The sequence below is a fragment of the Opisthorchis viverrini genome, assembly GCF_000715545.1.
Source record: "Opisthorchis viverrini unplaced genomic scaffold opera_v5_24, whole genome shotgun sequence".
NCBI lineage: Eukaryota > Metazoa > Platyhelminthes > Trematoda > Opisthorchiida > Opisthorchiidae > Opisthorchis > Opisthorchis viverrini.
The window spans coordinates 2,289,456-2,302,339 of NW_008751680.1; the positions used below are offsets into that span (position 1 = coordinate 2,289,456).

General features: G+C 48.0%; 2 protein-coding genes across 2 annotated transcripts in view; one reads left to right on the plus strand and one right to left on the minus strand.

Annotated features, from left to right (window-relative positions):
• Positions 1 to 8,438: 8,438 nt before the first annotated feature.
• T265_02107 (hypothetical protein) overlaps positions 8,439 to 12,884 on the minus strand; it is a gene marked incomplete at both ends in the record, with an annotated part of 4,916 nt that continues 470 nt past the window's right edge. The window contains 2 exons of the mRNA XM_009166266.1: positions 8,439 to 8,560; positions 9,220 to 9,308. Of these exons, the coding sequence (XP_009164530.1) occupies positions 8,439 to 8,560; positions 9,220 to 9,308 (211 nt within the window). The remainder of the gene's footprint in view (positions 8,561 to 9,219; positions 9,309 to 12,884) is intronic.
• The window catches only part of T265_02108 (hypothetical protein), a gene marked incomplete at both ends in the record, with an annotated part of 19,137 nt that continues 15,136 nt past the window's right edge, over positions 8,884 to 12,884 (plus strand). The window contains one exon of the mRNA XM_009166267.1: positions 8,884 to 8,963. Coding sequence (XP_009164531.1) covers positions 8,884 to 8,963 — 80 coding nt within the window. The remainder of the gene's footprint in view (positions 8,964 to 12,884) is intronic.

Here is a 12,884-nt window from a genome sequence, read left to right on the forward strand (position 1 = left end):
TCATGTCGATTTCTTGTCAAGAATTCCATCATGCGACCCTGATTCAAACAAATCAAGATTGTCTGTTGATTCAACCATTACCAGTCAAGCGGTGCTTGCTTGTTGATGACACTAAAAGATATTTAGCTCCCATTTTTTCTGTACTGCGACGTGGCTGGACACAGAAAGAACGACGCCTCCTAATTTTCTGCGACGTGGCTGGACACAGAAAGAACGACGCCGATTTCCTAATTTTTCTGTCGCTGCGAAAGCTTGTCCGTTACTTTGGACGCTTTGCTGTGCTTTGAGGATAGAGTTGTCATTTCACCGACTCAGCGAGCGGCTGTTCTTGCAGATTTACACTCTGATCATCTGGGTGTCGATAAAGTGGAATCCCCTGCACGCTTGTCATGCTGGTGGCCGGAACTGGATGCTGATATCAAGCATACTGCTAAGAATTGTGTTAAGTGTGTACGTAAGCTTCATAGCAGGTCTTCACAGTGGTATCCGTAGTCAGTTACTTTTTAAGCATTTCAACGAGTTCATGTCGACTACTGTGGTCCTTTTCTCGGCGAATACTGTGCTTTGGTCGTTAATGACGAATATTCACGTTGGCCTGAGGTTTTTCTAACTAAGTCTCCAAGTGCCGAATACACTCAGCAAGCATTGAGGAAAGTATTCAGCCATGAAGGTGTACTGAATGTTTTGGTCACTGACAGCGGCACACACTTCACTGCAAAATTCCTCGAGGAATGGTTTAAAGGTCTTGGATGTCGACATCCGTTTAATGCTCCGCGACATCACCAGTCGAATGGACTTGCTGAGAATTTTGTCCGAACACTCAAGCCTACCATTACTGCACTCTCTTCTACTACTTTTGTGGAATCGGACCGTGGGATTGATAATTTTCTAATGCAATACGGGAACGCCGTTCATTCCGTTACTGGGAAGAGTCCTGCGCTTCTGTTTAAGTCTCGTTCGTTGCGTACAAGTCTTGACTGTGCCAAAACGGCTGATGCTACATTTTTCAAGGGTGATGATTTACGACCTGCTACAGGAATAGCACTTTCATCAAATGGCAAACTAATGGTTACAATTCTCGATTTGGATTATCTCTCTTGTCACCGGAAACACATTGACCAGGTCGAGTTCAATACCAGAGGTCAGTCTGTTAACGGCACTCCTGCTGTTTCAAAAACTAATGAATCCTTTGTAGATGATGTATGGTATCTGAACAAAACGTATCTGAAGAACACAACCTGTGAAGAGCCTGAAGTTTCCATTCCGAGAAGATCCGAACGATTGCGGTCAAGACCACCACTGGACTATAAACATCCACACGCTCATTCAAGGTGTAGCGGATGTGATGAACATGACTGATTTATTCTATATGCTGTACATATACGCCAATTCGAATACATACGTGCTGGTTGATACGCTTCGCTGAATTCTGGATTTCTAGTTCGTCTGGTTATACCGATATACGTACGAAACATAATTCCCACAAGTAGTTTTTAAGCATGTCTTCGTATCGCTCGAACCAGGAGTCAAAAGTGTGTTGAATGTGAAATCCGTTATTGAGGTTGCAGCTGCATCAGCTGGGAAGGCAGAGGACTCGCTGGTACTGGCTGCTGTCTGGATGTGCGGTCACCTAATCAATGATCCGATGAGTTCCAGTTGCGCCACATCAAACTGATTTGGTTTCAACCGCAACCATTGTCGGATTATATTCGATAACAATCTTGAGCTCCTCTCCGTAATTTGCGATAACAGCAATGCTTCGGCTCAGTTCTTTGTCAGAATCTCTCAAACAAATGAATATTGAAAGTTCAAAGTCTGGTCAAGAACACATATGCAGTGCGTCGTATTTAGGATTTATCATGAAGCGGCAATCTTGGAATTCCTACGTCTTCTGGATGCGCCATTGGCAAGTGATATTTTGCCGGACACTGAAATCACGATTAGATTTCTGGACCCTCACTTTTGACCAATTGGAGCTCGAATTGCAACTGTGTCGATAAGTGGCCGGTTCTTCTGGCCAATCGCTTTCGGGTTAGTCCTATCAGCCGGCCATTGCTTTGGGCTTGCGCCTAACAGAGCCTCAATCCTTCCACAGAGTAATGGTCTGGACACTTTGGATAACATTTCAGCTGGATCGCATTTAATCACCCTTGAGAAGGACTAACTACAACCGAATGAGTAGCGACAGCCAGTTCGCTATTGTCGACGACAGTCCAGCGTGCAAATTTATTGTTTCAGTACAACAATGCACTTGAACCAGACGGTTTGCACTCTTCGCCGTTGAAGAAGGGTGGATATTCAATCTTAGCTAACTTAACGGCTTAATTCCAAAATGCATGGAATAGTGTTGGAACTGTGCCCAAATCGGGAACTTCAGACCGCGTTTTCTAACCTACGATAGCTGTGGCGTCAACGTGACATCAGCTTAACCGTCAAAGGTAGAGTGTGCACTGCCGCAGTCCGATCATACCTACCTTGTGGATCCGACGTGTGACCGATATATGCGGATAACATTCGAAGGCTCTGTGTTTGACCATCGGCGCCTTCAGATCATTGCACGAGTCTGGTAGGAATACTAGATCAATAACACTCAAGTGCGAAAAATAGTTTTCAGGAAAGTTTATCTTCCCTCGATAGACCAGCAGGTCAAGCAATTTGTGTTACACTGGTTAGGCTGTGTTTCGTATCCCGAAGGATCTAACAACGATCCATAAAAGTTTTCACCGGTTAACTAAGTCACTTAGACAACTGATTCAGTCCCATATGCGATTGGCGGGACAAGACAAACTATTGGCATTCGACCCCGACAGATGTAGTTGTGTCATGCAGCCAGCGAAGGTCTCGCATCAAATCTTCACTGCGTAACTCCCAATCTCTGCCACACTGGACAAACGGAACCACCCGACGTCAATGAACTGATCTAGCCATTGCCTCCAACATGTGGCGCTCATCCTCTTATTCTCCTTATCCTTTGTGAATAGAGGTGTAACAGCTGGGACCACCGCATTTCGGTTCACGGTTTGTCGGCTAAAAACCGGCCTGAACCGCACCAACCACCTCATTACTACAAGACAGAATCTCGGACAGCGGTGCTCTTTCAAAAAACCAGGACTGGCCATTTTTCTTGACATGAAGATTGAGTTTGATCCTGTAGATCGTCAAAAACTATGGTGATGCCTGCCGATTATAAGAGCACTTATACATTTCTGTAAAAGTATACAGGAAGCTTCCACCTCTGCTGTAAGACAAGGCTCGCTTTACCACCTTTCAACATAAATATCGACATGCTGCTCGAAACTAGTCAGTCTCAATCTGGCAATGTCCCGGTTCTTCGGGTCACACGGCAGCTGACCTCAGGGATCGAGGTGATCTTGCGGCGTTCGACCACAAATGTTGAGTACGCAGACTATGTTACTCTCCGTGTTTCAAATCCTTCAAAGATGCAAACCATTTTAGGTGGACCGAATTATTCTGCCGCGCGGCTTGGTGCGCGCTTCGCATGTACAAAGTGTAAAGTGCTGCCACAGTGCATGGTGGAATTAAACCCAAACATCATGCTTTTATATAAGCCAGTCGATGTGGTTAATTAATTTGTTCGCCTGAGCAACTGTGTGGGCTCCGACTGATTAGCTGAATAAGGGACTTGTAGTGACGGTATTTACCTCAGCTAAGCCCAAGGTCTGAGCTTCCCAAGCTAGCGTTCACGCCAAAACAACCACCAAAGGTGCACAAGGTCTATTAATGCCCTAAACGAAGTCAAAAACAGTTGTACAGCGCTTCGTATATAGATCGTAAGCGGTTATAACATTTTGGAAGTTCTGACGCGTTCTGGTTGCGCCATTGGCAACCGGCATTTGGCCAATACTGGGTCATGATTGGCTGTTGGGTCCAGATTGTCGGCCAATCAATTCTCATCTTGATGCCGGACCGGCAAGCGTCTCGAATTCTTGGCCAATCTCGTGCGGTCCAAGCTCATCGGCCATTGCAGCGCCTGAAGACGTGCTGTAAAGCGGGATCCATGTGGAATTCTGCCTAACAACTTCTCCTTGAAGTTTGTTGACGTAGCTTCAAAGCCGAGCGTTCAATTGCAGTAGTCTCACTGGCCTGCGGATCCCGTCTGTACAGCGTTGCGGTTGTAATCCGTGCTCAGGCTGGGCCTCCGACGAAGCAACTGGTTGATTTTCTGGGGTGGTGCCGAGATCAAAGGTGTCCAGATGCATTTCTTGACCCATAACACTCGGTCCTGTAGGCAGGATCTGCGCAACTTTCGGCCGGATTTGATTCGCGTGGCGTATCCACCTGGCTGGACCAACTTGAATCTCGTAGAGCACTTTGCCGCGCCGGCAAAGGATGAGTCCTGGGGTCCACGTAGGGCGTCTGCCGCTGCAGTCACGAACCAACACTCTCTGGCCTTTGCTGAAAGCGCGCGCAGTTGCTCCATGATGCCGGTTGAACTGTTCCTCCATTCTGGTGTTGCGGTGACCAGCCTGCTTTGTTTGTGGCTGGATAGTGTCATGCGGTGTTCGGAGCCTCCCTCGGAGTAGCGCCTCTGCTGGTGATACTCCATCAGGTGAGTTGGGGTTTGGGGTCGCTCGATACGCCAGCAGGAACCTCTGCGAAATTTCTTCCAATGGTTCCTACCCTCTGGACTTCTGAAGTGCTTGCTTCAGAGTGTCAACAAAGCGTTCCGCTTGGCCGTTCGACTGTGGATGAAACGGCGGCGAGCGTATATACGTTATGCCATACCCCCGACAAAAGTGTGTGAACGCCGACGACGTTAACTGTCTGCCGTTGTCGGATACAATAGTCTCTGGCGTTCCTAAGCGACTGAACAATCGCCGGAGTCCCGGGACTGTGATGGCAGTTGTGGGGCTGTTCATCGGAAAAATTTCCGGCCATTTGCTATAAGCGTCGACTACGACCAAAAAGTGTTGGCCACCCACTGGATCTGCATAATCGATGTGAAGACGAGACCAGAGTTCGGTCGGTTGCGGCGGTAGGTTTTCACGGATGTTTTGGATGCTTCCGCACGCCAAGGCACGATCTTGAGACTTGCTCGATCTGGGAGTCCATCAAAGGCCAGTAGACATAACTCCGATCAAGGGCCTTCATCCTGTTTGTTCCCGGGTGCCCTTTATGGAACTGATTCAGGACGGCTGGTTGTAACTTCTTTGGGATGACCACTCGTTCTGAAAACAACAGGCATCCATCGGCTAGTGATAATGCGTCACGCCGGTTGAAGTAAGGCCTTAGTTCGTCTTTTTGGCAGGTACGCGGCCACTGATTGCGATGGTACTTTATGACTTGCTGCAGCACATGGTCTTGATCGGTAGCCTTCGGACCATGTCGGCAGTCACTGGGAGGATGCGAACAGCTTCGGAAACTACGTGGTTAACCTCTGGTTCCAAGGCAATTGTTGCGATCACGGTATCTTCTGGTTCTGGCCTGCTTGAATCAATGAGTCGGGACAGTGCGTCGGCTTGTCCCAGGCTGGTAGTGGACTGGTATTTTATCTTGAAGTCGTACCCCAGAAGCAGAGTGGCCCATCGCTGGAGCCGGTTGGCAGTATATGCCGGAATTCCTTTCTTCGAGCCAAACACAGCAAGAAGTGGCTTGTGATCGGTCAGTAGGGTGAATTGACGGCCGTAAAGCATTTTATGAAACTTCTTAACGGCAAACACGATCGCCAAGGCTTCCTTTTCTATCTGACTGTAGTTGCGCTCGGCTGAAGTCAGGGATCTGGCCGCATGTGCAATGGCTTTCTGGCTGCTATCTGGAAATACGTGTGAAATCACTGCGCCAATTCCATAGTTCGAGGCGTCCGACGCCACAACAATTTCCATCGATGGATCGTAGTGTGTGAGTAGCAAATCGGAACTTAGCATGGATTTGACAGAGTCAAAGGCGCGTTGACATTCTTCTGACCATGTCCACTTGTGGTCCTTGGTAAGTAGCTGATTTAGTGGGCCTCGAAGGCGATGCATGGCAGGCAGGAACGAACTGTAGTGACTGACGAGACCGAGGAAAGACCTGAGGGACGCCACGTCTGTGGGTGCTGGCATACGTCTGATCGCTTCAATGTTCTCCGGGTCTGGACGGCGGCCATGTTCGTCAATAATGAACCCCAGGTACTTTATCGACCGCATGAAAAATGTGCATTTCTCTCGGCGCACTTTGAAGCCATATTCTTGAATACGACTAAGCACGTAATCAAGGCGCTGCCACAGTTCGTGGGGATTGGAACCCATGACAATGAGGTCATCCAAATAGGCGGCAACGCCTGGTGCATCCTTCAGCATCGTATCCATAATCTGTTGAAATATGGCCGGCGCTACTTTGACACCAAATGGCAGTCGAGTGTACTGGAACAGACCTCGATGCGTATTGATCGTGAGCAGTTCTCGGGATTCTTCCTCCACTTCAACCTGGAGATACGCATCGGCCAAGTCAATCTTTGCGAAACATTTACCCCCATTCAGTTTCGCGAACAAGTCGTCTGGGAGAGGCAGAGGGTATTGATGGGTATCCAGTGCCGCGTTGAGACCGGTGGAGAAATCTGCGCACAACCGGATCGTCCCGTTAGCCTTCTTTACCAACACAATAGGTGCGGCCCAAGCCGAGTAGTTGGTCGCTTGGAGAACACCCGCCTTCTGAAGTCGGTCCAGTTCTTGGTCGACGATAGGCAAGGCTGCGTAAGGCACTGGACGTTTTGGCCTGAAGACTGGCTTGGCACCAGGGAGGAGGCACAGTCTGGCTTTTGCTTTTGTACACCGTCCAAGTTCGTCAGTGAATACAGACGCATAACGTTGTAGGAGGTGCTCAAGTGAACGCTTCGGCAAGTCAATTTGTCCGGGTGCTGCGTGTATGCCGTTGCAAATAGAGTTGATTGGTTTATCCAGCAGGTTTAGCTTTTCGATCCAATCTAGCCCCATGAGATCAAGTTTGGGGCATGACGTCAGGTAGCAGGTGGCTTGTGCCGTCGAGTCCTTGAAGTTAATGAGGCAGTCCACTTCGCCAGTCAACTTCAGTTTGCCACCGGAAGCATTACGGGCCCAGTGATCAGTCGGCTTCACATATGGCTTACCGATTCGCTTCCACGTTCGTTCACTGAGCAGCGTGATATCGGAGCCAGTATCAAGTTGCAACCGAACTGGGATGTCGTTGATACGAACCGTCACGAACTTCCTTCGGCAAGCAAAATCAACTTTGAATGTTGCCGTCACCGAGTTGGACCGCGATTTGTGGGCTGCACGGTGGTGTGCGGGTGGCTGCAATCTTTGAGATCGACACAAATCTTCTTTGTGGCCGCGACGACTGCACCTGGAACATTTGTGACGCCTGAACCGGCAATAACGAGCAAAATGCCACTCACCGCAATGCCAGCAACTCGTGGGAGGCTTACCCTGTCTTCGATCGGGCTTCTTGTCGGATTTCCTGGGCACGCTGTAGTTGATTGCCTGTACACAGCTGCTTGAGGTCACAGGTGACTGACCGATCATAGCCGTGTCGTGCTTCAGGTTGATGAGGCGTTGGCATTCAGTGATGAGGCTCTGCAACGTCATTTCATTATCCTGTTCAATTCTGTTAAGAAGCCGGGTTCTGATGTCAGCATCCTGGGATGACTGAAGATCGGACACAAAAATGAGGCACTTAAACTGATTCCCCGTCATTGAGCTGAGCTTGAAGCGCTCGCATTCTCGACTGACAACACCGGCAAACGTGATGAAATCATCGTCATCATTCTTGACCAACTTTAGTCATTGGTAGCGGATAGTGAACAGTCATGTTTGATCTGGGACGGTGTTCTGAACGTTTCATCAAAGCTGAGGTTGCGGGGCAGCTTGGGGGGGATGAAATTTGTGAACCGTTCATGCCCCGGTGTGCCGAGTTTTCGCAGCAATCGTCTAACTTTCCATCCATCATTAACTTTGGAGAAATCAGTCTTGAACATGTCTTCGTACTGCTTGAACCAAGAGTCAAAAGTGTGACGAGAAAGAGGGCCGAATGTGAACTCCGTAACTGAGGCCGCGGTTGCATCAGTTGAGGAAACAGAAGACTCACCAGTACTGACTGCTGCTGTTACGATATGCAGTTTCTGAGTCAGTGATTCAATGAGCTTCAGTTGCGCTTCTTCAAACTGCTTTTGTTGCTGCTGAAACAGTTCTTGGAGCTGATCGAAATCGATTGACATCGTGGGTTCTCGTTCACCGATTGTAATACGGTAATTTCCTCAGCTTATTTCTCGGTCTGAGGCTCCCGAGCAAGCCTTCACGTCAAAACAACCACCAAAGGAGCGCAAGGTCTATTAATGCCCTAAACGAAGTCAAAAACAGTTGTACAGCGCTTCGTATATATATAGCATAAGTGGTTATAACTTTCTGGAATTTCTGACGCGTTCTGGATGCGCCATTGGCAACCGGCATTTGGCCAATACTGGGTCATGATTGGCTGTTGGGTCCAGATTGTCGACCAGTCAATTCTCGTCTTGGTGTTGGACCGGCAAGGGTCCCGAATTCTTGGCCAATCTCGTGCGGGCCAGGCTTATCGGCCATAGCAGCGCCTAAAGACGTGCGGTAAAACGGTGATCCGTGTGGAATTCTACCTAACCAGATTACTTCCCGAATCGGGAAGGTTGGGGACACACTTTTTAAGCTCGTCCGCCCATGTCACTGAAGTGACATGAGTTTATCTATCACGGGCAGATTATACACTGTGACAGTGCGATCCATACTGCTTCACGGACCTGAAAAGTGCGCGCAGGGCTTAGAATATAGGATTAGGATTGTTAAGTTATCTCAGATCGTCCTTGCAGGAAGAAACTCTTCGGTGACATGTGAGCTACTCACGCTTCACAGTTTGCGCTGTTTGGGACATGTACTTAACATGCCAGGGGACGTCCCATACGGTCTACCTCAGAGCCCTTTGTGCCTTGCCTTGTGCTCCGTGGAATCTACCAAGAATTGGTGAGTCTGTGACCTGGAAAAGAAGTATGACAGCGCTTGCCAGTAAACTGTCTCTGTATGGTTACCCTGGCACCCAACTCACTGGTGGTTAGTGAGGTTTGCATACATGACTCACTCACGCATTCAGTGACTATCCTCCATCAAGGTGTCATCTATAGTACATAGCTGTCTAGTTTCTGTTTTCTCAAAATAGCTGAACTGAGTCGGTACGAACTAAGTGATTATCTCATCGCCTCGGGTGTTTGCTTATGCTTACCCCGTTCCTCTTTTCCGGTTACCGAAAGTGTGACACCTTGGGCCAACGTGCCCCTGGTACATGGTTTGTGGTTAGTTAACTGGGAAGAACTGAACTCAGATGTAAGAAGGATTTGGCTGTTGGGGTCAAGTGTATGGAAGTGAGTACATGTTTGTGCCAGCGCTTGGCCCTCTTCAGTTATCTCGATCTGATAATCGCTGACAGCGATACAGAATTGCCTATCCCCCCAAATCGCATGTATTGAAAGTGCTTAGGTGAGCCACGTACTGTAGAGGATTTCGGCCCTCTGTCGTATGTAGAGCCAGTGCTTAGGTGAGCCACGTACTGTAGAGGGTTTCGGCCCTCTGTCGTATGCAGTGATCGGTACCGATTGTCGGCGATGAAACGGGTAGTAGTCATAAATTGGCATTGTCTTCGGGAGTAGCTATTTCATGACTTACGTTTACTGTTCGAGAGTCGTCCAAGTCAGCTGACATGTCTAACCTACGGAGTGGTTAATGTGGTGAAGATGGTATAAAGAGGAAACGAGGATCAAGATAGCTCAGTGGTTAGGGCGCACACTTAATGGCTGGAAGTTCCGTGGTTCTGACCCAGCCTGGGTATCTCGACTGCTTCTGTTCAGGCTTGGGCAACCTGGCAGTGTCTTAACACTCGTACTTCGTTCGGGTTGTATGACATCCAGGCACCGAAAAGGTGCTACAGCTGAACGACTATATATTTTTTCAAGAATCGGGTGTTGTTAAATTAGATGCGACCGGTTCTCACTCTTTCATTGTTAACAAAATGACGGGGCTAAGTCGACTGTGTTCACGAACCTATTGACTTTTAAGCGTGTTTCACTTCGGAGGGTAGGACGTGTGGCAGTTGATTTTGGATGAGTTCCGGTATCGAATAATCCCTTGTCGTAGAACGAATTGGCCAAACGTCCCGAAGGGATGACTTTCGTGACGTCACTTAACATGGGTCCTAAATTGGTGTACCCAAGGTTCAAAGGGGACGGTCGGTGTCCTCTACGGAACCGGCTCGATAAGGTATTGACGTCAACCTGACCGTTAAACAGCGCTGAAACTCGGTCGAGAGGAGATCCAAGTCTCACCGTTAATGGACGCTATGTTGAAGTCTCATAATATAAAGAGTGTGGAGTAGACAACGAATTGAAGGCGTGACAAGCTTGAAAAGAGTAAGCTTGGACACTAGGGCGGCTGTAGGTGAATCCAGCCACGGTGTATGACTTAGCGAGTGGATGAGAGAGTTGAGTGCTATGCTTATATGTAAAGAATCTCGAGCATGTATGCATGTGCCTCCAGGGGTGAATGAAAAACCATATAGCACGAGGAGAAAATTACTAGATATGGGACAAGCCGAGCCGAGTCAGAAGTAAGATAAGTGATGCAACTCGTAGATTTCATTACCACTCTCTCGCAGCTTGCGTAGCCACACTTCTTCAGGAAAAGTAATTTCTTCGGCAGCGAATTGAAGGCGTGACAAGCTTGAAAAGAGTAAGCTTGGACACTAGGGCGGCTGTAGGTGAATCCAGCCACGGTGTATGACTTAGCGAGTGGATGAGAGAGTTGAGTGCTATGCTTATATGTAAAGAATCTCGAGCATGTATGCATGTGCCTCCGGTGAGATCAGGGGTGAATGAAAAACCATATAGCACGAGGAGAAAATTACTAGATATGGGACAAGCCGAGCCGAGTCAGAAGTAAGATAAGTGATGCAACTCGTAGATTTCATTACCACTCTCTCGCAGCTTGCGTAGCCACACTTCTTCAGGAAAAGTAATTTCTTCGGCAGCTGATGGCTCAGTGGTTAGAGCGCGAATTTACTGACCGAAAAGTCCGTGGTTCGAACCCGACCTCTGCCTCTCGACTTCCCCTGTCTAGGCTTGAGCAACCTGGCAGTATCCCAGCCCTCGTGTGGCATGGAAGCTAGGCACCGAAAGGGTACTACAGCTGAACGATTTTTTAGGTTTTCGCTGAACTAGTATCTAGACAATCACAAGCGGCGGAGTCAAGAACATGTTGCAATGTTCGAGCGAAAGCGACCGATAAGAGACGATTCATATTCCCTAATACGGCAGTTCGCAAATTCCCTCAGAATTCGTGGACATTCCACGCCCTCCGCTGGTTGAGATTGGTATCGTAGTCCTCGCCAGCTCGTATGTCTTCCTTTCTTCGGCATTCTGGCGACCGGTTTTACGAGTTCGTTTGCTCCCTCTAATGACTGCGTTCACCTCTATATCATTTTCACAAACCTCACGTCCCGCGCACATTATTTCACTTGGTTACCTGGTAAAGCAGCAATACCCCACTACAATGGATATACGCTCAAAACCCTCCCACGTGACGTGATAATAACCAACCGATTAGGTATACTGAAGAAGATACGCTTAGAGCGAACCTAGCCGAATATATTTCGCGTAAAATTTAGGCGTATCTTTTCAGCTATGCCCATACCTTCTGGATCAGTCGCAACAGAAAGCTCTGGACAAGGAACGTTTCACTGGAGAGCGTTGCTGCAGAGGAACACGGCCGAGCGTTGGATCGTCATGGGGAGGTCTCACATTTCTATGCTCGTTCTAACTGTGCGAGCAACCACTGACTGAGGTCAACGTGTTTAGGAAAACTAAGGACAAATAGACTTCCGAATGTTTACTTAGGTAAACCGTGCCTTGCACAATACGAAGAAAATTTGAATAGACACCTGTATCAACCGTCTACCGCGATGGACTTGATCGGCCGCCAGTTCACGGACTTCCCGGCCCCCCTAGAACACTTTAGTCGGCAGTGAAAACACTTAACTTAAGCTCAATTACTCTGGCTTAGAAATCCCTCCTCGAAGATCAGCTGGGATCATCCCATCTCTCTGAATCCTCTCCTACTTCAGAACGGCTATCATCTTAAAATCCCCCCTCAGATACTGTGGTTGCCTCGGGCACAGTACCGACCGCCATAGTGATAAACTTACAGCCTTCCAGTCTGGGTATAGAGACCAGGTTCGTCGTGTTAGTTTGTTGTCGATTTGTTACTCCTCTAGAACAGAGTACCTGCGTCGATGGTCTGTGCTATATCTTCAGACAAACTCTGGAACTGTCTCCCGAACTCTTTTCCTAAATGGCTCGACCTCCACTCTCTGTCCCAGACTAATTCCGATTTTCTGTTTTCGTCAGATACCGCCCAAATTTGTAGGGATCCTTTGGCTTCATCCCGGCCGGTTGGCTTATTACATTTTTTATCCTAAGGTTTCTTTTCTTCGGCAACATAAAACTGGTTAGCTATCTTAGCCTCACAATTTCCGCTCCACTCCATGGTTCTAATGGACCAACAGTTCGCTTGAAGTTGTAGATTGAGGAGCCTGCTGGTCAAGTAGACATCTCATGATCACTTTTTGATTTTACTTCTATTTGGTGAATATTGTCCGTGTAATATGCGTATTGGGTTCCGACTCGTCGTATGTTGAATAAATATTGAGGAGTCCAGCTAGTCCACACATTGTTCGGTATTTGTTTTGCGTATTTTTGTTCTCAATGTCTTCTTATTCTATGACATCATCATCAAGGACAGCAAAATCAGTTTTGACACATGCTTCACTGCTGTACAACCATAATACTCATCTAGTTATATTTAACGCCCTAGAGTGAAAAGAGAAAATTAGTGGGTGAG